We start from the raw sequence: 26,315 nt of genomic DNA on the forward strand, positions 1-26,315 counted from the left end.
TGTGAGGAAGGCTCTGGGTTCTGTCCCCTGGCCGAGACACATCAAAGTCTTTAAAAGTGGTAGTTTCTGCTCCTGCTTAGCATACAGGGAGTGGGACGACTGGTTCGCCCGTTGTCAGTATAATGTGACCGGGTGGGGTGTGTTGCTTGGTGTCTTCGGCGGCATGCTTCAGTGATATAGCACTATAAAAAGGGCAATAGTTCCACTATACAAGAAGACACAACATGAATATACCGCAGTCTCCCAAAACACGCACCTCGCACAACATACACGCAACACACCACATACATGGGAGGCCGTCCTTACATGACTATAGCTGTTAATAGGACGTTAATTAATCAAACAAACAAACAAATCACGGAAATTACTCCGAGATGTCGCGATTGCTCTAGGACAAGTAGCGATTTATAGGATTTACCTCTATTTCCCCTATTGGGCCCCGCCCCTCCTGCCCCGGGGGGGGGGGACAGAGCCAAAAAATTTATACAAGTTCTGTTCCCCCTCCCCCAAGGATGTTTGTGGCCAAATTTGGTTACAATCCGTGCAGAACTCTATGACTAGTAGCGATTTAAAGGAAATGTTGACGGACGGACGGACGGACGACGGACGCCGCGCCATGACATAAGCTCACCGGCCCTTCGGGCCAGGTGGAGCTAAAAAAAAATTGCAGGTCATAGCACATCAAACTAGTAAGAAATGTATGTCTGTATTATGATGACGTTTTATTATCCCCTCCATTTGTATAATTGTTTTTGTATTTATTGCAGTTATCCAATGTACAAGGCCAGAAATCAGTTAGCAGTGATTGATTACATGATGCACAAAGACAGGCCTCAAGCTGTTGACAAAAAAGGAGAAAAAATGTAAATATGTAAAATATGTAAATTAAAATGTTTAGTTGAAGAGAGAAAATGTTGTTTATAGTTAGAAGGAGGATGGCATGTGTACCAATGTGATATAATTTTATACATAAATTTGATTGATGATAGTGTATGTATTGAATGTTTTCTTCTATGCTGCAGGTATGCTCGTAAGTACTCCAAGAGGAACAACAATTGGAGTGCTGTACCTGTAAAGAAGCTGCTATTACAATGTGTCGAGCAGCTGAATCCACAAAAGAACGTATGAAAGATTTGGCCGATGATCATAAAGAAACCCCAGTCCATGCTGTCAAACCAAAAACAAATCAAAAAAGAACTTTCAGTTCAACAAAGGTGGACATGTACAAAACAAACCAAAACACAAGAACAGAAAACAAAATCCGAACTGTTTTAGGCGTGGTGCAAAACACAAACCAGCCTGTCCAGTCTGTAAAAAAAAAGATCATTTTGGTACAATGTGTTTCTACAAAAACAAAAAGGTACATGACATTAACTCTACGAACACCGACTCCGAAGATGAATTCTTCGTCGATTCGATAAATACCGACAACAAAGAGGAATGGCGTACAAATGTTGAGACAAACGGTGTTAACATATCATTCAAATTAGACACCGGACAAGTTCAAGAAACTTCACACAAAACCAAAGCTTCACTCGACAAATGTCAAACTCATGTCGTACAGTGGTTATCGAATTCAGGTCGCAGGTGCATGTGTCCTAAGTGTTAGCATGAAAGACAAAATGACAAAAATGCATTTTCATGTCGCGAATGTAACCCGTACACCGATATTAGGTATCAAAGCTTGCGAAAAGCTCAAGTTGATCAAACGTGTCCTCAACGTCGAAACGCAAACTCTGAAAACAGCACAACAAATAATTGATGATTGTAGCGATGTGTTCAAAGGTCTTGGTTGTATTCCAGGAGAGCACAAGATCAAAGTCATCCGAAAGTCGACCCGGTTATTCATCCATGACGTAAAGTTCCGTTTGCTGTTCAGGACTGTCTGAAAAAAGAACTCGAACGAATGGAGAAACTCGGTGTAATAATTAGAGAAGACCAACCGACAAAATGGGTTAATTCGATGGTAATAGTTGAAAAGAAAAATGGATCGCTCAGAATATGCTTAGATCCGCGAGATCTAAACCGCGCAATTCTTCGAGAACATTTTAAGTTACCTACCCGCGTAGAGATAATGGCTCAGCTTAAAGACGCCGCTTATTTCACAAAGCTCGAGGCATCATCTGGATTTTGGCAGATGAAATTAGAGGAAGAATCATCAAAGCTGACATGTTTCAATACTCCTTTAGGTCGATTTAGATTTTTGAGACTACCTTTCGGCATTTCATCAGCTCCTGAAGTCTACCACAAAGCAATCCATATGATATACAAACATATAGAGGGTGCTTCGTCAACAACGGATGACATTATTGTTTGGGGTAGAACACTAGAGGAACATAATGAAAGACTCACAAAGATACTCCAGGCTACAAAACAGGGCTAACCTCAAGCTCAACAAGTACAAATGTCAGTGCTGTGTAACTTCTCTAACATTCATTGGCGATGTCATCTCTTCCGAGGGTATGCGCCCTGATCCGATCAAGGTCAAGGCCATTGAGAACTTCAAACGACCCGGGTCGAAAAAGGACATTCAACGATTCCTCGGTATGGTTAATTACCAAGGACGGTTCATATCCGATCTGTCAACGAAAACAAACAAATATCAAAGACATTCTCAGTACAGAACCTATTGAAATTCTACGATCCAGATCGCGAGATCAAGATATCGTCGGATGCTTCGAAATCTGGGTTGGGAGCCATGTTACTACAAAAACATGATGAATTGTGGGCTGCTGTTGCTTATGCTTCGCGAGTCATGACATCAGCCGAGACGCGGTACACGCAAATTGTAAAGGAAATGTTAGCCATCACCTTTGCGTGTATACGATTTCATCAGTACATCCATGGACAAGATGTCGCTGTGGAAACCGACCACAAGCCACTCATCACGCTCTTCAAAATACCCTTAAATGACTGTCCTATGAGAATACAGAGACTCATGTTAAGACTACAAAAGTACAGTCTTGATGTGTCGTACACGCCAGGAAAATTCATGTATACGTCGGATGCGTTGTCACAAGTGTATGACACCACTACAATTCCGTCTGACAAAACTGGTAAGGAAGAAATCGAGACCTATGTCGACTTCATCATGTCAAACGTCCAAGTCTCAGACAGAAAACTGGAGGAAATTCAACTCGAAACTCAAAACGATGAGGAGATGAACGTCTTGGCAGAAACCATCTTAAATGGATTTCCCGACAAAAGATCCGATTGTTCACCGAAAATCTATGATTACTGGAATGTACGTAACAAATTAAGTGTCATGAATGGAATCGTCATGCGAAACAACAAAGTCGTGATTCTGAGGAAACTACGGCATGATATGCTCAATAAAATCCATGTGGGGCATTTAGGTATAGAGAAATGTCGTAAAAGAGCTCGTCAAGTAATGTATTGGCCCGGAATGAATCAAAGCATCTCAAATGTTGTGTCATCGTGTCAAACGTGCTCGAAATATTGACAGAAACAAGCGGCCGAACCGCTTAAACCACACCCTGTATCTACTTATCCATGGGAAAAAGTTGGTGCAGATATCTGTTCATACAAGGGAGACAACTACCTTGTTCTGTGTGATTATCATTCAAATTATCCGGAAGTGTGTAGGTTGAAAAGCCTAAGTTCCAATTCTGTGATAAATGCAATGAAATATGTGTTTGCGGGTCAAGGAATTCCAAAAGTCATTTTCAGTGATAATGGCCCTCAATTCGTATGTGGTGAATTTAAGAAATTCTCGAAAGAATATGATTTCAGTCACAAAACATCAAGTCCCAATTATCCGCAATCGAACGGATTAGTGGAAAAATCTGAGAGCATCATGAAAAATCTCATCAAAAAGTCAAAGGAAGATGGAAGTGATTTCTACCTAGGGTTACTAAGCTATAGGTCAACACCTATTATCAACGGAAAATCTCCTGCCGAGATTCTATATGGCCGTACGATCCGTTCAAATCTCCCTATGAACGACCAGATGTTGAGAACACCAGTAAAGGTGAATCCTGATGAGTATCTGAAAAACAAAATGCTTGTCAATGAAAAACAAAAACAATACTATGACAAAACTAAGCTATAGGTCAACACCTATTATCAACGGAAAATCTCCTGCCGAGCTTCTATATGGCCGTACGATCCGTTCAAATCTCCCTATCAACGACCAGATGTTGAGAACACCAGTAAAGGTGAATCCTGATGAGTATCTGAAAAACAAAATGCTTGTCAAGGAAAAACAAAAACAATACTATGACAAAACTGTGTGCGCGAGTTACCTCCCCAACGCCAAGAAGATTCAGTTAGAATCTGTGACGTCAGAGACACTGCCTGGACAACCCCTGCAGTCGTAAAAAACTGAGGTTGCTCCAAGATCATACCTCATCAAAACTAAAACTGGTTCCGAACTTCGTCGAAATCGAAAAGACTTGTTAAAATGTAAATCCCCCGTCAATATTAACGAAGAACTTGATCATGTTGACGATGAACAATTCTACGATTGCAAAGACGAACTGATTCCGCAATCTACTCAGGAAACATACGTCAACCAGACGATATGTGAAAAAACAAATGTTCAATGTTAACTTGAAATATCAACATTTCGAAATTGACCCTTAATCTTTGTTTGTTTGATTTATTAACGTCCTATTAACAGCTATGGTCATGTAAGGACGGCCTCCCATGTATGCGGTGTTTTGTGTGTATGTTGTGCGAGGTGCGTGTTTTGGGAGACTGCGGTTTGTTAGTGTTGTGTCTTCTTGTATAGTGGAACTGTTGCCCTTTTTATAGTGCTATATCACTGAAGCATGCCGCCGAAGACACCAAGCAACACACCCCACCCGGTCACATTATACTGACAACGGGCGAACCAGTCGTCCCACTCCCTGTATGCTGAGCGCTAAGCAGGAGCAGAAACTACCACTTTTATAGACTTTGGTGTGTCTCGGCCAGGGGACAGAACCCAGAGCCTTCCTCACAGGGGCGAACGCTCAACCCTTAATCTCAAATGACCTTAATTGGTAAACATTTCACTCCTCAATGACTGTATAAAGTGTACATAATGATTATTGACATTTCAGTTTCAAGTCAAGTTTAAAGACATTTAACATCATTAAGTTTAATGGACAATGTGATTCATGATTACAATCATACAAAGTAATGAAGGTATTATTTACAACATGCATAACATCATTTGGGTATTTTCTAATATATAATGCTTAATTCAGTAATAATATCATATAATGATTTATCAAGAAAATTAATTCCCTACAGTCTTTAAGTTTAATTTTCTTTTTAAGAAAGGGAAGATGTAATGATAACGTAATATCCGGACGGTTCCGTATCGTACCTGTTTCTAACTATTAGTGTAACCGGATATGTGTATGTAATTGTATGAGCATGTGCAGTTATAATAAACAAGAAGAATCAAGCATGGTGGTCTCGTCCTGTTGTAAGGATACGCCTACAGGCCTATATCTGTAACAAATAACACAAATATTACATATAGCGGCTATATTGCTGCAACCTTTATATTTCTATCAGGGTTGCGTGTATGTTGTGCGAGGTGCGTGTTTTAGGAGACTGCGGTATATTCATGTTGTGTCTTCTTGTATAGTGGAACTGTTGCCCTTTTTACCTGGTGCTATATCACTGAAGCATGCTGCCAAAGACACCAAGCAACACATTACACCCCACCGGTCACATTATATCTGACAACAGGCAAACCAGTCGTCCCACTCCCTGTATGACATATTCCATGTGTAGGCGTACCATTGTCTGTCAAAATACATAATGTGGTATAAATAAAAAAATGATGCATTATTGTATGACTTCATGTGTTTATTGTGGTGAAAAATGGTTTCTCAATCAACAAAATAAAAAATAACGATAATTATTGTTATTTTTTACCAAAATAAATAAATATATTCAGGGTTGCTAACGTCACTTTTCGACGATTTCAACTCCCGACTTTGTGATATGCAAACTTTGAACTTTATTACACCTAAAGCAATTGGACTTGTGGTACGGAATTTCTGCACAACATAATAAAGGATATGCATTGTTTATACTCTACATAATGTTTATGTTGAAAAGAGCGGGTTTGGGGACTTTTTGTACACTTTTTTAGCTGTAACGATTTTCACATGCCGTTGGTTAAACTATATTACGTTAGCAATCGTGCACAACAAATGAAAGGTCTCCAACATAACAGAGTGTAAAGTGACCAAAATCAAACTTATTACGTGGAAATCATAGAATTTAATCGACCCAAGTCACAAAATATATTACAAAGTATTTGAAAATATTTAAAAACCATAATCACAAACCCTGCTAACGTCGTTTCTGTCAACTCAAATCCTAAATAAAATGAACGTTCGCAAAGTCTTGAAGTTTCGCTTGGAGTTACATCCCCTCCCATTACGCAAGAATACGCCGCTAGATCACTACGTCGCACTAGCGATCGATGTTCAGAACACCAAAATGGCGCAGAAGAAAAAGCCGGCTGGTGAATCATCGAGTAAGTTATCGTGTTTTAAAATAGTGTACGTCAACAAATGTTACGTTAGCAATAGGCGACGTTAGCAAAAGGGAAATTGAAAAAATTCAATTCTGTGCCATTTGACTACGGAAATGACAACGAAACTGTCCATACTTGAATTGTTGACTTCATGACTGTAAAATCTGTCGTCGGAATAGTCTGTTTCGGCTTAACTGCGGGATAGTTGCTGGCGCATGCGCACAAACGGCTTAGGGGGACAACCGTTGCAATTTGTTTACATTGACGACACGATTCAAGATGGTGAAGGGCTGCAGCAATCGAATCAGAGAAACAGGTGTGAAATTTTTCAAATTTCCCATGGACAGACATAAAAGAAGATCCTGGATAAAAGCTTTGAATCGCAAGGACTGGGAACCGACTGCTAATTCATTCTTATGCTCGGACCATTTCGTCAGCGGCCGGCACGCCTACGACAGATCAGAGCTTGACTATACTCCAACTGTTTTTCACTATAAACAGAAAGCAACCAATCTGGCTAGAACAAATCGGGCATTCAAACGCAATTTAAGTAAAGTAAGTCAATTAACTTTAAAAATTAAATCGAATATTGGTGTATTATATCCCTGAATGCCGATATACTGTACAGTAATATTGATGTAAAAAATACACGTGGGTTTCTAGAATTAGTGTACATTTGAGTCATACCATTCAGCAAAATAGAGCGCATGCTGTTATTATTAAGTAAACACAGCTATTTAACCTTAAAATGGGTAACTGTTACTCATATGCAGGGTTATGCCCAACCTGATACAGATACAGTACGTGGACAAAAGTACTTTGACACCATTTTTTTTTTACTACATGTACAATGTATTTTACCCGTTTTCTTTGAAGATTTTAACCAAATTTGACATCTACTTATAGCAAATTATCTACACTTTCAGCAAATAATATTTTCATATTTTTCCTGATGTTTTTGGTTGAAATCTGCCAATAGATTAGATCAGTACAATTCAAACTAAAATAAAAAGTAGGCCTAAAAATAAATTAAATGTATATTAAACTTATGAATTATAACTTTGATGTTTAATTGCCATATTTTGTTCAAATTGTAGACATTCGAGGAGGCAGCTCAGATTCAAAAGGAGCAAGAAGAAGGAATGTTGAGGCAATCCATGGCCCAACATGACTATGTCATCTCCACCGATACTGACAATACAGAATGTACAGACAAGTCTTACTCAACAACAGGTATGCAGTCGGAATGGGACCCGTCTTGGAAGAGAATGTAAGTTTGAGAGAAGTCCGACAAGACAATGCGCAACCCTTCTCTTCGAAAAAAAACAGAATATAAAATCACCAGCAAAGTGAAGAAGGCGTTACCAAAATCATCTAAAAAATTTTCAAAAATAGTACAGAACCTCGTACAGAACGCATCACCAAAGAAAACAAGAGGCCCAGAGGGCCTGTATCGCTCACCTGGTTCATTGTTTCTTTTCTGAAGGAATTTTAATATTAACCTCTAAATCCCCTATTGGGCCCCACCCCTCCCGCCCCCAGGGGGTCAGAGCCAAAATTTATACAAGTTCTGTTCCCCTTCCCCCAATGATGTTTGTGGCCAAATTTGGTTAATATTCATGTAGAGCTGTAGGACAAGTAGAAATTTGAAGGATTTACCTCTATTTCCCCTATTGGGCCCCGCCCATCCTGCCCCCGGGGAGTCAGAGCCAAAATTTATACAAGGTCTGTTCCCCCTCCCCCAAGGATGTTTGTGGCCAAATTTGGTTACATTCCATTCAGAACAGAATTTGGTTACAATTCATGTAGAACTCTATTACAAGTAGCGATATAAATGATTTACCTCTATTTCCCCTATTGGGCCCCGCCCCTCCTGACCCGGGGGATCAGAGCCAAAATTTAAACAAATTCTGTTCCCCTTCCCCAAAGGATGTTTGTGGCCAAATTTAGTCACATTCCATTCAGAACTCTATGATTAGTAGCGATTTAAAGGATTTACCTCTCTTTCCCCTATTGGGCCCCGCCCCTCCTGCCCCGGGGGGGGACAGAGCCAAAATTTATACAAGTTCTGTTCCCCTCACCCAAGGATGTTTGTGGTCAAATTTGGTTACAATCCATGCAGAACTCTATGACTAGTAGCGATTTAAAGGAAACGTTGACTGACGGACGGACGGACGGACGACGGATATGACATATCACCGGCCCTTCGGGCCAGGTGAGCTAACAAACAAATCCTCACAGGGGCGAACGCTCAAACTCAAGGCCAAAAATAAGGCGGTGTCAAGAGAGGCATTAGGAAACATAAAGTCAGCTAGGAAGAAGAGAAAAGATACGCTCACTTATAAATGCTTGCTGAAGCATAATCTTTAAATGTTTTGGGACGATTTGACACTGATTCGTGACAAGTTGTTAGGGTAGTAACTTAGCGGGTCACTTTGCATCAATCTGATTGAAATACAGATCTTTATAACAGCTCCGGCCAAAAGATCCAATGAGGGGTCATGATCGGATGACCTTTACACCACGTGTACTTCAGATCAAATGCATTATTACACAGGGCTACCATAGTTGAAAACGCCATTTCGTCCCAATACACAAATACAATTACCTTTGTTGTGCTTTTTGGGCGAGATGACTAAGTATACGGAAAATAATTCTGACATATTTTCAGACTATTTCGTCCCCGGAAATTCATTGTCAAGATAACGCAAACAGCGATATGCCATTTCCAAAGGTCACCTGGACATGATCCCTAAGGTGATTTTGAATCCCAGTTAAAACGGCCCGTCACAATATAAATATATGGTATTAGATTTATAAATTTGTATGATAACTCGAGACACGAGGTAACCGGGCGACATTATTCAACTACAGCACAAACTCGTGACGTCACCGAAATCGGTGTACACATACAAAGTTGATATTACGCAGCACACGCATAGCGCATACATATGGATTATCAAGCGACCCCATGTAGGATGGAAGGAAATAGAAATGAAATTTAAATTTAAGTTTAAGGCTTTGGTAAAAAAATCATCACATGAACAGTCTCTAGAATTTGATGACACATTAAAAAGTCTCTAGAAATACCTTGATGAAATTAAACATTACAAAGTCTCTAGCACTAACTTGTTGCACTCTAACACAATATAGAACACAGTCAATAAAGTTCAATCGTGATAACTGTCTATTTAAATGTCTATTTACACACATGATGCATGTCCATGACCTGACGCGACACGGCACGAAAGAGTCTATAAGTCCAGCTTCACTGGCACTTTTAACTATCCTACATGTACCACTGGGTGTGGTGGCAGTACTAGTATGCCTTGGTGAGTTCATGATTATCTCTCGTCTGGGCTGTTTCGGGGTGTTGGTAGTCATGCTCATGCGACTCTCCGAAACGGGCACAATTGGTGGCACGGTTACGATTACGCCGATAGCGTTGCCCACCGACATTGACGACATAACTCCCCTGGCCACAAATGTCTACACCCTGTCCATATCTCCATTTCTTCTCCGTTGGCAACGGTGCCATTCGGACCAACTGTCCGATTTGGAGTTCTGGAAGTTCTTTCCCGTGCTTGTTGTACTGATGTTTTCACGTTCTGTTTTTCGTGGATGTCTGTGATGACGCTTGGCTGTAAGAGTAGTGTCCCTTCAGTACGTGGCGACATAAGTTGTTGTGCTGAACTGCTGTCCATTCCCACGGTAGAGGTTTTCCTCCAATCAAGAATAGCTTTCCATGGATCCTGGTCATCGCGCTTGTTATTTTTCAAGATTGTTTTCGCGATCGTGACAGCACATTCTATTATGCCATTCAACTGACTATGTTAAGGTGATGAGGTGGTGTGGTCAAACTCCCTCTCTCATGTAATTCTGCAAATTCCGAACTGCTGAATTGGTGTCCTTTCCCGGCTGTAGATTCTCCATGGAATCCCATGGATTTTCGCCATGAAAATCCATGGAAATTTTTCCATGGAGTATTGGAACCTAATAAATATTGGAATTTTCAAATAATGAACATGGATATTTTCCAAACGGACTCCTTTGAGGATAAAATCATCACTGTCAAACAATTTTTTCCATTCTTCGTGCAGCAATGGCCCATTTATTGAGATTTCCTTCTACGTGAGTATCCGGGCACGATCCCTGGGCCACAACTAATTTTTTGCAGATACCTGGTGTTTTGTAGCTGGGTGATTGGGGACAACAAAGGCTAGAGTTATGAGCCATCTTACAGTTGAACTTCTCTCTATCGCAAATCTCAACATTAAAGTGACGACATATCTCCTCCCCTCATCTGTAGTCCGCGTGGGCTCCTCCAATAAAAAGTCAACAACCTTGAAAGCTTTACCAGTACCCTTCTTATACTAAGTCTCCCCATTAGCCTTTCTTTATCAAAGAAGATTTTAATCATTTTGGATCATGCTGTACTCTCAGACTTTCCACTGTTCTTCGGGTTAACTGTTTCTGGATCCTCGCTGACAGCTCCGAAACGATATTGAGAAATACGCTCACTAGCTAGTTTTCAGAATTTCTGCTTGCGATCGTAATTTCAACTTTTTTCTTTAGCCTGAAGTTCCTCCAATTCTGCCGTTTATCTGTCTACTTCGTGTTGGTTATTGAGTTCTTGAAATTAAGACACTCTGTCAGCGAAAAATCAATCTGACTAAAATACAGATCCTTATAACCAATCCGTTAAATAGAACAATTTGATTCGCCATTTTCTAATGGGATTTTCTCAGATTCTTTTCAAACGTAGTGATAATAAGGATTTGTATTTTAATCAAATAGTGATATGCGTTGGTAGATTTCAAGAGCACTTTTGATACCTAATGGTAGGCGTAGCCATCAATATCGACCTGGGCAATTTGCGACCACTTCCTCCATTGTTCTCATTGTTCAAGTTTTATCACCTTGTCAGACTCTGACCTTTGCATTCGGGTCAATCTTTCTTGTGTAGAAACCAGGTAGAGTCACAGTCGTTTTAGTAGTTGTTTGACTAGGTACTCTCGATAGAAGTCCAAACTTTTCCACAGTATCACCACTAAGAACATTCTCCTGAACAATGTCCACAATTCCAAAGTCAACATTATCAATGCCTTCAATTTGGAGTGAGCTACTGGTAGTGTGACCGTAAACAATGGGTGTATTTGCTGATTAGAAAATGTTCTAGGTATTTTGCCTGACTTTACCATTCAGCTCCTGGATGTTGCCTCCATTTTCTCTGCGTAAGCATGTGCTATCGGTCTGGCGCTTGACCATATCGAAGAGCACCGCATTGAAAAGGCAATCAGCTGTTCCGACTCTCTTCAGTTCTTCAGGCTTTGAAATCAAGAAACCCTAGAAACACATTAATCCAAAATTTTTTGATCTGAACATTTGATTTGTCTGGATTCCCAGCCATGTGGGTATAAAGGGAAATGAAAAGGCCGATAAAGCAGCTAAGTCTGCTCTTCGCCTATCACAAACACATTTGAAACTACCTTACACCGACATAAAACCTTACATTCAGTCTGCCATTAAACACCATTGGCAACAAAGGTGGTCTACTGAAACAAACAATAAAATGTTTAAATTACAACCTACACTTAATCCTAATCTGTCCATTCGGAGAGACCGCAGAGAGGAAGTTGTTCTCTCTCGGCTTAAATCCACATTTACAATTTTGTTTTAGTTTTTGCTTCCCTTTTCTTATCCTGATCTTCTGGTACTAATGCCTGCCCTGTAGTTTGGCCCTAAATGACCTTAGATGTCGATGGGCCGTAAAACTCAAACAAACAAATCATAAAATACCTTCGCTTTCAGCTGTTTAACGGCACCCATCGGAGCACTATCAAATGTCCGCTGTCTGTTGAGAACTAAATAATTAAATAAGTCTTTCTCTAAAAACCCAGGTATTTGTTTAATATCGTTGGTCCAGTTTCTCAAAGATGAAGGATGTGGTAAAATTTCACCCAAAGGGGACACAAACTTCGAGCTTGGTCGATATTTGACTGTCTTTGATCGTTCCGCTAAAGTGTTTCTGTCTGCTTAATGCCGAGGTTCAGCCCAGCTTTCCCGCGTTTTTTTAGTTCATTTGATAGTCCACTGACTGGCTGGCCATGCTGTCGTAAAAAGATCTTCAGTTCTTTCACAGTTAGCCGATCAATTGCCTCCGGTGTTACTTCATAATTCTCTTTGTTTGCTTGTTTCGCCATTGTTTACTGAACAATCCGGAAGTAGTAAGCGGCTTAGCTCCCTCTAGCGTGATATAAGGGAGATAATAACCGTGATACAGTCTATATAACTCTATCAACAGTATGGAAATAAAGATTTACATCTACAAACAATCATTGTTCAACAAACAGGTAAACTTGCTCCTATTGCCGTTACAGGCAACAAAGGAGAACACAAGTTTGATACCTCTGATCTGTGTAATCCGTTCAACATGATCAGAAAAAAGTAAATATTCCTGAATCCAAGACAAAACCTCACTGTGTTGGTCTTTGCAAAGAAGTTATCCCAGTTTGTTAATTACTCGATAACCCCATGCCGTACTCAAAACTCTTTCTATGCACTGGCTTTTGTTGATGCAATATATTGTTTTTGTTTGTTTGAAGATGGTTCCAGCCGAGGCAATTTTTGAAAAATCTTCGTCTCCGGCATGAACTTTTATTAATCTGTAGCTGTCTCTGCTCCATACAACTGTTCTGGACCCCATATAAGAGATTTATTTTTGCACCAATGTACATTGTACATCCAAAATTGATCTAAATTTGAATTTAAAATTAAGTTCAAGTAAGGCGTGTCTCTTATCTAGCAATCATTGATATAATAGCCACATCTGGGGAAACTTTTTTTAACTGAATAGGAGATTGGGAGGAAGTGGAGAGGAAAAAGAATAGTGAAAGTGTGCAAAAACACCATCCTATTGACTAGTTGTGCAATGGTTTGGGTTGCGAAAAAAACTAAACTACCATCCTTGTAAAGTAATAGATTTAATTGTTGGAAATGCAGTTCCACAGGTTTTCTTCTAATAAGCAGAAATAATCTATAATTTGCGTAATATCAGATACTTCCAAATTATTTGACCATAGGACAACACTGGCAGAAATTGCACCGTCCCTTTGTAGTTGTTCCTAATATCTATTTTGATAAAACTAAAAAAGTTGTGGCTAATCAACAAACCAACTAATATTGGAACATAGAACCCTCCCATTAAGTTTTTATATTTTCAATATCCTATTAACAGCTGGATCAACTGTCTCAGTTTAATTCAGTGCAAATCATCTCAATCACCTAAAATTTATTTGCGTTTGCAATTAAGAGTTTAGCTAGACATAAACAATTGTGAAATATGATTCATGAAACACATATAATCAGATTCACAAATAAATAAATATGTTACAGTACCTGTCGTATATGTTAATAAGGATATGACATGAGCACAGGTAAAATGATAAACATGTTTTAAATAAGATGCCTATTGTCTTGGACAACATGCTCAGAATAAAGATCTTGAAACTGATAACTTTATAAATCAAACTGATCCAGCAAAAACTATATCATAATTAATATGCACATTGTAGGTTTTCATGGTCATCATTCTTCATATGTAAAACTTGATGTTAAAGATGATAGAAAAAGCTGTTCATCATAGCAAAAACAAATTTATACATGAAAGAAGTAGCAATAGGAAGCGGCGGGGCCTCCAACTTCAACTTTATTGAGACAAGAAGTTAACAGTGAAATGGTTAATGTACAGTGCGTCGCACACAGGCTCGAGCTGGTTTTCAGGGCAATCTGATTGAAATACAGATCCTTGTTATCACTACGATTGATAAGAGGATCTGAGAAAATCCATTATGGGTCATGTCCAGGTGACCTTTGGAAATGGCCAATCAAATTTCTGCCTGTACTGGTTTATTAATTTATATTAAAAAGAAACTAAAACACTGAACGAACATTTGTTTTGTTATTGCCTTTGTAATTCTTCTTTGGTTTGTGAAAAGTTTAAATTGTTCTTTGCAGCTTCACTGAATAGCAAGTTAACCAGTTTCAATAATCTGAACACGGACTAGCAGTATGGCTGTGACATGCCTGCATGTACCTTATGGACTTTAACCAGCTGGATACTCTCAATCCGTATTTATGACTAAGCCATTTGGGCCGATTCTAATTTTGTAGTTGTAAGAAATCTGTAAAAAGTAAACCCTACCTTAGCGACCACCTCTGTATAAAGACCACTTCACACTGACAGAATATTGACTTGCTGGTGAGAGACGGAGTCTAGGAGTCATGTCGGTGATAAATCTCAAATTAAAATTAAGACCACTCTTTTAAGTTCTAAAATGACCAATTTTAACACAATTCAATCTGTGTATGATGACCACTTGGCTATAATTACAATTTTCACTTTGTAATGTTTGCCAGATTAGTCAAATTGAAGGAAATAAGTACATGTAGCAGTTCGTGTCAACTCATCAATCCAAAACGGTACGTGTTTACTCACCCTTTCGTAAAACCAAAGAATTAACCATGAACATGTTGTTTTCTGCCAGAAAGGTTAGATGTGCAATTGAATGTAGACAATAACAAATAGATAATATCACATTTACAGCGAATGGCCCCGTCTAAACACAGAAAACGTACGAAAAGTGTATGTTCGTGTATACTACCAATTCTACTACGAGCAAAATCGCTCCAATTCAAAACTTTGGTCAGAATGTTAGAGAAAAGCACAGAGCGTTGCAACACAACTAAGGTATCGGTTTGTCTAGAATTATGTATAGCATATGCTCGTCACTATAAAAAAAATTCCGTAACCATGGAAACATTGCTGAAAATGGCAGATTTTTGTGTAAGAATCGTTTACGAGCACAACTCTAAAACCAGCAGAGATATTTCTATGAAACTTCATAGACACATTGTTCTTATGGTCTAGTAGTGCCTTTTTCTATTTTTAGGTTTTCATTTTTTGCACTTTTTCCGTAACCATGTAAACATTGCTGAAAATATCATATTTTTGTACCAGGTTCGTTTCCGCAGCATAACTGGAAAACCGGTTGAGATATATGCACGGAACTCCATAGGCACATTAGTCTTATGGTCTAGTAGTGACTTTGCTATTTTAAGGTTTTCACTTTTTGTACTTTTTTCTGTAACTATGGAAACATTGCTGAAAATGGCAGACTTTTGTGTAAGAATCGTTTCCGGAGCACAACTCTAAAACCAGCAGAGATATTTCCATGAAACTTCATAGACACATTGTTCTTATGGTCTAGTAGTGCCTTTTGCTATTTTTAGGTCATCTGACCCAAAGGGTCAGGATGACCTATAGTCATCATGCACCGTCCATCGTCGTCCGCCGTGCGTAAACTTTTTCATTCAAACAACTTCTTCTCAATAACCGTCCGTTTACGCACGGCGTAAACTTTTCATTCAAACAACTTCTTCTCAATAACCGTAAGGCCCAAAGTACTCATATTTGGCCTGTAGCATACTTGGATGAAGGGCTATCAAAGTTGTGAAAATAAATGACCTTGACCTACTTTCAAGGTCACAGGGGTCAAATAGGCTAAAATCTTTGAACGACTTCTTCTAACTAACCGAAAGGTCCAGGGTACTCATATTTGGCCTGTAGCATGCTGGGATGAAGGGCTACCAAAGTTGTGAAACTTAATGACCTTGACTTATTGGCCCTGCAGGTAGGGCGTTAGAATTGTACCTGCTGTCCCTATTGCATGATCGTAAAAGGCGACTAAATTTAGGATCTTATCTTTTCTCTTCTTCCTAACTGACTTTATCTTTCCTAATGCTTCCCTTGGCACCGCCTCACTTTTGGCCTTTAGTTGAGCGTTCGCCCCTGTGAGGAAGGCTCTGGGTTCTGTCCCCTGGCCGACACACCAAAGTCTATAAAAGTGGTAGTTTCTGCTCCTGCTTAGCGTTAACCATACAGGGAGTGGGGCGACTGGTTCGCCCGTTGTCAGTATAATGTGACCGGGTGGGGTGTGTTGCTTGGTGTCTTCGGCGGCATGCTTCAGTGATATAGCACTATAAAAGGGCAACAGTTCCACTATACAAGAAGACACAACATGAATATACCGCAGTCTCCCACAACATGCACCTCGCACAACATGCACGCAACACACCGCATACATGGGAGGCCGTCCTTACATGACCATTGCTGTTAATAGGACGTTAATTAATCAAACAAACAAACAAACATTATTGTCAAGGTCACAGGGGTCAAATAGGCTAAAATCTTTGAACGACTTCTTCTAACTAACCGAAAGGTCCAGGGTACTCATATTTGGCCTGTAGCATGCTTGGATGAAGGGCTACCAACGTTGTGAAACTTAATGACCTTGACTTATTGTCAAGGTCACAGGGGTCAAATAGGCTAAAATCTTTGAACGACTTCTTCTAACTAACCGAAATATCCAGGGTACTCATATTTGGCCTGTAGCATGCTGGGATGAAGGACTACCTAAGTTGTGAAATTAATGACCTTGACCTACTTTTAAGGTCACAGGGGTCAAATAGGCTAAAATCTTTGAACGACTTCTTCTAACTAACCAAAGGGTCCAGGGTACTCATATTTGGCCTGTAGCATGATGGGATGAAGGGCTACAAGAGTTGTGAAAATTAATGACCTTGACGTACTGTCAAGGTCACTGGAGGTCAAAATAGGCTAAAATCTTTGAACGTCTGAAAGTATTCAAAATGGCAAAGTAAATGCCCGCGAAAGTTTAAAAACGATTTAATTTACAACACAACTTTGACCGTCTAATTTCAGATGATTTATCCATGTTGTTCTTTGAAATATTGAGATAAGTAACGAGACTTAGATTATGCAATAACCTAACTCATCTTGCATTGTACTTACATAAAGGTGGTTTTATTTAGATGCACATTAACCTGTAAATCTAAACCTACGTTTTTAATTACGCCCGCCAAAAGTAGTGACACACGTAAGATTTGAGACAATTTTTTTGTGTTCATCTTTGGTCAACTTATTGTCGGAACAACAAGTGATTTTTAATTATATCTCATTGATTTATTCAATCGCAAAAAGTCTGGCAAGACTTGGTGCCTGAGCAAAAAGGCATTTTTTTTGTATGAAGTGGAAATCCTCCCATGATGGTGCCCGATATTTTGTCCCGCCACAATTTTGACCTGAATAAACCCTGATCTCGATGATATTGGCTTTTTTATTTTTTTTTCGGTTAAATCTTGTTGGTTGTGAGCTAGAGTGCTAATTTTTTGTACAAAGATAGACAATTGCAAGCTGCACCACGAATCCTAGTCACATTTGCGAAAATTTCAAAAATGGCCGATATTTTGACCGACAAAGATTTTTGTGAAAAATGCTTTTTTGTGAGCTAGAGCGCTAATTTTTTGTACAACGATAGATGGTAAAAAAATGATGACAATTCCACAAAGTCCGGGTTGCATAACTTTAAAAATGGCCAAAATTCGGCTCCGTAAAGTTCGTCACGTATGAGACGCGTCTCTGCACATCACTTTGCCGGCTTTCTGTTTAAAGAGGTTTTTGATATATCACTCTGATGTTTTTGCATATTTGTAGTCGGTATAAAAGTCTACAACACTGCCAATTTTCAGGGGCATATCTTTCAAAAATGGCTGAGTTATTTTCCCGCCAAATATGACAGAATCTTAATAAGTCGGTTTTGCCGCTTAAAAAGGTTTCCGACTTCCGGTACAAAGCGGTTTAAAGTTATGGTTATGATTTTTTGTACATTTATTGTCCGTAATATGATCTACAAAATGGCGGATTTTCAGGTGCGAAGTATTCAAAATGGCAAAGTAAATGCCCGCGAAAGTTTAAAACGAATTTAATTTACAACACAACTTTGACCGTCTAATTTCAGACGATTTATCCAAGTTGTTTTGAAATATTGATACGATTTTTTGCATAACCGTACACACGTGCATGTACTACATAATGGTGGTTTTATAGATGCACATAACTGTAAATTAACCTAAGTTTTTACCCGCCAAAAGTTGGACACGGTAAGATTTGAAACATTTTTGTGCGTTCAACTTTGGCCACTTCCGGTACAAAGTGGTCATGTTTCGTTCGTCGTCGTGCGCCGTGCGTCGTGCGTAAGAACTATTTTATACAAAAGCCTACTCCTCCTTAACCCTTGAGCGATTACATCCATATTTGGGTGTGAAACATCATTGGGGAAGGGCAATCATATTTTATATAAATGAGCCTGGTCCCAACCCCTTGGGGCTGAGGGGTGGGGCCCCAAAAGGGCAAATTTTCTTAATTTTAGCTTTAAAATCCTACTCCTCCTTCATCCTTGAATGGATTTCATCCATAATTTGGTGTGAAACATCATTGGGGATGGACAATCATATTTTATTATAAATGAGCCTTGTCCGACCCCTAGGGGCTGAGGGGTGGGGCCCAAAAGAGAGCAAATTTTCTTAATTTAAGCTTTAAAATCCTACTCCTCTGTCATCCTTGGATGGATTTCATCCATATTTGGTGTGAAACATCATTGGGAAGGACATTCATATTTTATATAAATGAGTCTGGTCTGACCCTAGGGGCTGAGGGATGGGGCCCCAAAAAAGGGCAAATTTTCTTAATTTAAGCTTTAAAATCCATACTCCTCCTTCATCCTTGAATGGATTTCATCTATATTTGGTGTAAAACATCGTTGGGGAAGGACAATCATATTTTATATAAATGAGCCTGGTCCGACCCCTTGGGGCTGAGGGGTGGGGCCCCAAAAGGGCAAATTTTCTTAATTTTAGCTTTAAAATCCTACTCCTCCTTCATCCTTGGATGGATTTCATCCATATTTGGTGTGTAAACATCATTGGGGATGGACAATCATATTTTATATAAATGAGCCTTGTCCGACCCCTAGAGGCTGAGGGGTGGGGCCCCAAAAGGGCAAAATTTTCTTAATTTAAGCTTTAAAATCCTACTCCTCCTTTCATCCTTGGATGGATTTCATCCATATTTGCGTGTGTAAATAATCATTGGGGATGGACATTCATATTTTTATATAAATCGAGCCTGTTCGACCCCTAGGGGCTGAGGGGTGGGGGGGCCCATAAAAAAAGGGCAAATTTTCTTAATTTAAAAGCTTTAAAATTTTTGCCTTACTCAATCCTTCATTCATCCTTGTGATGGATTTCATTTTTAATTTGGTGGTAAAATATCATTGGTGGGAAGGACATTTCATATTTTATATATATGAGCCTGGTTCGAAACCCTAATGGGCTGAGGGGTGGCGGACCACGAAAAAAGGCATATTTTTCTTAATTTGAGCATTAAAAATCCTACTACTCCTACTCCTCTTCAATCCTGGAAAGGAATTTCATCTAATATATTAGGTATGACCAAACTGAACATTGGGGAGGAAGGACAAACACTAAATATTATAAATAGAGCCTTGTCCCGAACCCCTAGGGGCTGTGGGTGGGAGCCCCGAAAAGAAAGGCAAATTTTCTTACTTACATCTTTAAATTCCTTCTATCTCCTTCATCCTTTGATGGTTATCCACTCCATATATGGAGTGAAACACTCATTGGGAATTGACATTCATATTTTATTAAAATGTCAGTCTGGTACACGCCCCCAAGGGGCTGAGGTTGTGGTGCGCCCCCAAAAGGGCAAATTTTCTTAATTAATAAGCTTTAAAATCATACTCCTCTTTCATCCTTGGATGGATATTCATCCATTTATTGGTGTGAAACATCCGTTGGGGAAGGACTATTCAATATTTTATTTAAATGAGTCTGGTCCGACCCCTAGGGGCTGAGGATTGGGGCCAAAAAAGGGCAAATTTTCTTAATTTAAGCTTTAAAAATCCTACACCTCCTTCATCCTTGGATGGATTTCATCTATATTTTGGTGTAAAACATCGTTGGGGAAGGACAATCATATTTATATAAATGAGCCTGGTCCGAACCCCTTGGGGCTGAGGGGTGGGGCCCCAAAAGGGCAAATTTTCTTAATTTTAGCTTTAAAATCCTACTCCTCCTTCATCCTTGGATGGATTTCATCCATATTTGGTGTGTAACATCATTGGGGATGGACAATCATATTTTATATAAATGAGCCTTGTCCGACCCCTAGAGGCTGAGGGGTGGGGCCCCAAAAGGGCAAATTTTCTTAATTTAAGCTTTAAAAATCCTACTCCTCTTTCATCCTTGGATGGATTTCATCCATATTTGGTGTGAAATATCATTAGGGAAGAACATTCATATTTTATATAAATGAGCCTGGTCCGAGCCCTAGGGGCTGAGGGATGGGCCCAAAAAAGGGCAAATTTTCTTAATTTTAGCTTTAAAATCCTACTCCTCCTTCATCCTTGAATGGATTTCATCTATATTTGGTGTAAAATATCATTGGGGGAAGGACAATCATATTTTATATAAATGAGCCTGGTCCGAACCCTAGGGGCTGAGGGGTGGGGCCCCGAAAAGGCAAATTTTCTTAATTTTAGCTTTAAAATCCTACTTCTCCTTCATCCTTGGATGGATTTCATCCATATTTGGTGTGAAACATCGTTGGGGAAGGACAATCATATTTTTATATAAATGAGCCTGGTGACCCCTAGGGGCAGAGGGGCGGGGCTCCAAAAGAGGAAATCTTCTTAATTTAAGCTTTAAATCCTTACTTCTCCTTCATCCTTGAATGGATTTCATCCTCATATTTGGTGTGTAACATCATTGGGGAAGGACAATCATATTTTATATAAATGAGCCTGGTCCGACCCCTAGGGGCAGAGGGGCGGGGCTCCAAAAGGGGAAATTTTCTTAATTTAAGCTTTAAAATCCTACTCCTCCTTCATCCTTGAATGGATTTCATCCACATTTGGTGTGAAATATCAGTGGGGAAGGACAATCATATTTTATATAAATGAAATAGATCCGACCACTATGGGCAGAGGGGCATGGCTCCAAAAGGTCAAATTTTCTTAATTTAAGCTAGATCCTACTCCTCCTTCATCCTTGGATGGATTTCATCCATATTTGGTGTGAAACATCATTGGGGAAGGAAAATCATATTTTATATAAATGAGCCTGGTCCGACCCCTAGGGGCAGAGGGACGGGGCCTAAAAAGGGGAAATTTTTCTTAATTTAAGCTTTAAAATCCTACTAGTCCTTCATCCCTTTGATGGATTTCATCCATTATTTGGTGTGAAAACATCATTGGGGAAGGACAATCGTATTTTAATATATATGAGTCTGGTCCGACCCCTAGGGGCTGAGGTGTGGGGCCCCAAAAAGGCAAATTTTCTTAAATTTAGCTGGCCCACTTCCTGTTGTTCAGATTTCGGTCTCCAAATCTCAAGGAAAATTGGTCTATAGGGGTTTTAATTGATTCTGAAGGGGAACTTAAGGTGAGGACAATCATATTTTATAAAAGGACTTGAGCTAAGACCCAATGGGGATAGTTATGGCGGATGTCCAAATTGGAAGCTTGCTGAAATTTGGCTTTAGAATCCGTAAAATGGGTTACAACCAATATATGGATGAAGGGCTACCAAGTATTTGTTTCAACGAATGACATTTAATCTATTTTCAGAAACTGTACATATTCAACTAAGGAGTTCCTTGTATTGTTTATATTAATCGTTAAAAAACAATACTTTATACTGTGACTTTGTTGTTTTGTGCAATGAGTCAGATTGACCGTTAAGTGCCCATGGGCCTCTTGTTATATATCGCTTTGATTTTTCAATCGCAAAAAGTCTGGAAAATGCCTGACAATATGGCGTTTTTATGAAGTGGAAACCTCCCATAATGGCCGAGATTTTGCCCGCCAAATTTGACACGATTTATCAAGTTCCGTGTTAGGGCTATTTTTTCGGTAAATCTTGTTGTGAGCTAGAGCGCTAATTTTTTGTACAAAGATAGACAATTGCAAGCTGCACCACGAATCCTAGTCACATTTGCGAAAATTTCAAAAATGGCCGATATTTTGACCGACAAAGATTTTTGTGAAAAATGCTTTTGTGAGCTAGAGCGCTAATTTTTTGTACAACGATAGATGGTAAAAAATGATTGACAATTCCACAAAGTCCGCGTTGCATAACTTTAAAAATGGCCAAAATATGGCTCCGTAAAGTTCGTCACGTATGAGACGCGTCTCTGCACATCACTTTGCCGGCTTCCTGTTTAAAGGGGTTTTGATATATCACTCTGATGTTTTGCATATTTGTAGTCGGCATAAAAGTCTACAACACTGCCAATTTTCAGGGGCATATCTTTCAAAATGGCTGAGTATTTTCCCGCCAAATATGACAGAAAGACCGTAACAACTACAGCACCAACCTCAACAACAGTCTCAGCAACAATACCTAGCACTGTTGGAAATGCTTGTTTGTTTTGTTTGTTTTTGTTTGTTTTATTAACGTCCTATTAACAGCTATGGTCATGTAAGGACGGCCTCCCATGTATGCGCTGTGTTGCGTGTATGTTGTGCGAGGTGCGTGTTTTCGGGAGACTGCGGTATATATTCATGTTGTGTCTTCTTGTATAGTGGAACTGTTGCCCTTTTTATAGTGCTATATCACTGGAGCATGCCGCCAAAGACACCAAGCAACACACCCCACCCGGTCACATTATACTGACAACGGGCGAACCAGTCGTCCCACTCCCTGTATGCTGAGCGCTAAGCAGGAGCAGAAACTACCACTTTTATAGACTTTGGTGTGTCTCGGCCAGGGGACACAACTCAGAGCCTTCCTCACAGGGGCGAACGCTCAACTCAAGGCCAAAAGTGAGGCGGTGCCAAGGGAGGCATTAGGAAGGATAAAGTCAGTTAGGAACAATAGAAAAGATAAGATCCTAAATTTAGTTGCCTGTTACGATCATGCAATAAGGGCAGCAGGTACAATTCTTACGCCCTACCTGCAGGGTCTGTTGTAAATGCATCCATAGGAGTTTCAACAAATGTTTCGGAAGCAAATTTTCCATCAACAGCCAACATTGCTGCTGAACTACTGAGACAAATAGAGGCAAAAGGCTATGTGACAATGCCCACAACTCCAAATGCTGGACATATGAATGTAATCACTTCTCCTATGGACAGAGGCTCCAGTCTTGCAGAAAATGCTAGACTTCAACCTGCGGCAGCAACTGGAACTCCACCGATTCCGGCCACAAACATTGACTTTGTGCCTCACGTTACTACCACTAACATCGAATCTGTGCCACACGTTACTGCCACACACATCCAATCTGTGCCACACGTTACTGCCACACATTACTGAACTTATACGAATTTGGGACTTCCACATCCCAGGACCTGTTCCAGATCCTTCAGCAGGCTTGCAACAACCATTAATTAATAACTTTAGTGGTGAGAATGTGCATGTTGCTGTATTTCCCGACCTCTAGACATGCTTTTGGATGCAAAAATTAAAGGCAAAATATTGGCTAACGAGTTTATTGAATTTAGTGCTTTACTTCAAAAATCACCCGCCCATTATCAGTTTAAGATTCAGATTCAGGGCTCTGAATTAGCCATTGTCCCTCAACAAAAGTAATTTTCAATTAAACATTTTTGTTTCAATTTATGTTCAGGCCCATCCTCAGGCTATTTCATCTTTGATCTTTTATGAAATACGCCGACATCATCCATACGCTGACATCATCCAAACGCTTAACAGAAGGTCGGGCATTGCTGCAGCTTTATATTATGATTCAAACTACAGACAATGGCATCAGATGTACCCTAATGCATGCTGGGGAATATGCATTCTGAATTCTATTTGGAGGTCACAGCCATTGGTCTCCGCAATAGCTTTAAAACACAACAAAGCCAACAGCAGCCCTTTCTTGGCAAACCCAGCACAATGCCCAAAGGTGTGTGCTGGCCATACAATAAGACAGGGCTTTGTCGTAAAGGCGGGCGATGCAAATTTACCCACGTCTGCTCCACTTGCGTTCTCTACCCACCACTATTTGCCTCCCAGTCTTCCTCAGTTACTTGGAGGGTTTCTTTGTTGTTTGTTTGAGTTTTACGGCCCATCGACAAATAAGGTCATTTAGGGCCAAACTACAAGTCATGCATTAATATCAGGATAAAAGATCAGGGTAAGAAAAGGCAGGTAATGACTAAAACACAGATTGTAAACGTTTATTTGATAAAAAAAGGTTTGCATGGAATAAAATAGTTTTGGCTTAAACACATGTGAAAACTCATGCACACAGTTGATGAAACGATGAAATGTTGAGTTGATACGATGATATGATATGATGAGAAAACGTTCATATTTTGTTTAAAATACCGATTTCTTTGAGATAATTAAAAATACGATTATGTCTCACGGCATGAAACAAAGTGTACATGTCGGAGACATCGTAGTACTTAGGCCATAGTTGTGTTTTTTTCTGTTTTGCGTCCGCGTGCGGGTAGGTGTTGTGCTGTTGTGAGGCAAAAACAAACACAAGTTATTATTTTAAGATTTCGTTAAAAAGTCGACCGAAAATAAAAATTCCGGAAAAATGCCCATTTCCGGTTTCCAATTTAGTCAGTTGTGGCAAGCATCACACTACTCTTGCTATCGCTAAAGCGCTGCAAGGACTAGGAGAAGACATCTGGCAATCGAGATGTGATGCAGGGTGTTTTCGATCTATGAAGGGATGGGGATGGCTGAAAAGTTGTCAAATTCGGTCGTATGTTTTTCGTTCATTCAGAATAATGAAACGATGATATATCCATATGCATTCCAAGTATGCAAACCAAACTTATTCGCAGGTTCATCTTTGGCCAGTGGCCAAGATACAATCTTTAATCTATTTACAAGATTTTAAGGAACAATAGCTGTTTCGGAAAAAAACTCTGATCAAATGTTTTCTTTTCTCGAAAAATGACTCGCCTGTTGAGGTAAACTTAGGAATAAATTTTTAGATGGGTTTGGTTTGTTTGGTGCGTACTTTGAGTTCTAACTTCCAGATTATAAAAAATGAAAGTTTTCAAAAATTAATGCCTTTGACATGATGTCGACGAGTGAAATTGTGATACTAGAATATCCCAATCCAAGTGAGTGTACCAGAGGCTAAGGTTATTTAAGGTTATATTATTAGAAATCTGCTGAAATACATTTGATATCAAACATATTGAATCATTTTATTGAGTCTTTTTTTTTAAAATATAATATTAAAAATCCATGTCAATTCATTTGAGTGAACCAGAGACATCGCTGATTGAACACATGTACATGTATTTTTGCATTCTGATTCTTATAAATAGTATAATAGACATATTTTTTTCCTTTGGTTGAATTAAATTTCCAAATATTAAATATCATGTTGTAGTTTTTTTTAACAAACTGTATGTCGATTATGCAATTGTGGTAGTACAGTTATGACAGATTGGGTTTATGAAAGTACATGTGTATGAATCGCAATGGTCAGTGCTGACTTGCAGAGAATACCAAAGCAGGATTAAGTCAAAGTTTAAAGAATTGTTTGTACTGTTGTGAGGGTGATGCATGTATCAAAACAGAAAACAAGTTTACAATACAATGCATAAATAGGCTATTATTATTTTTTTTAATAAAGGTTATTATATGGAGCAACAGCATTTAATTTTATAACAGACACCATGAAAAACATAATTTTCTCAGACTTCAATCTGATAATACCTTTAATACTTTTGATGTTAAAATATGTCTGTTGCATTCAATTTTGTGATCCATACCAATGAATCAATGATAAGGAGATTATTTATGAAATATTGTCTATTCTATTCTACCACTTGCAAGAACAAAACTGGTCAAAGTGTAAGCATCCCAGACAAAGCGTGGGCTCCGTGTTTTT

At 39.3% G+C, this 26,315-nt stretch overlaps 1 protein-coding gene and 1 pseudogene across 1 annotated transcript; both read left to right on the top strand.

Annotated features, from left to right (window-relative positions):
- Positions 1-6,784: 6,784 nt before the first annotated feature.
- Positions 6,785-7,779, top strand: LOC138306558 (THAP domain-containing protein 2-like). Its single transcript, XM_069247003.1, has 2 exons — positions 6,785-7,060; positions 7,603-7,779. Exons 1-2 carry the CDS (start codon positions 6,785-6,787, stop codon positions 7,777-7,779), a joined length of 453 nt encoding a protein of 150 aa, XP_069103104.1.
- A 16,096-nt stretch (positions 7,780-23,875) lies between these two features.
- LOC138306560 (uncharacterized) lies at positions 23,876-24,899 on the top strand (annotated as a pseudogene).
- Positions 24,900-26,315: the final 1,416 nt, after the last annotated feature.

This window comes from Argopecten irradians, chromosome 13, assembly GCF_041381155.1.
Source record: "Argopecten irradians isolate NY chromosome 13, Ai_NY, whole genome shotgun sequence".
NCBI lineage: Eukaryota > Metazoa > Mollusca > Bivalvia > Pectinida > Pectinidae > Argopecten > Argopecten irradians.

Excerpts from the sequence above, each read along its gene's own strand:
- LOC138306558 (XM_069247003.1), top strand. The coding sequence starts at position 6,785 with ATGGTGAAGGGCTGCAGCAATCGAATCAGAGAAACAGGTGTGAAATTT. Across the intron at positions 7,061-7,602 it reads TCAAACGCAATTTAAGTAAA|ACATTCGAGGAGGCAGCTCA; the intron begins GTAAGTCAATTA and ends TTCAAATTGTAG.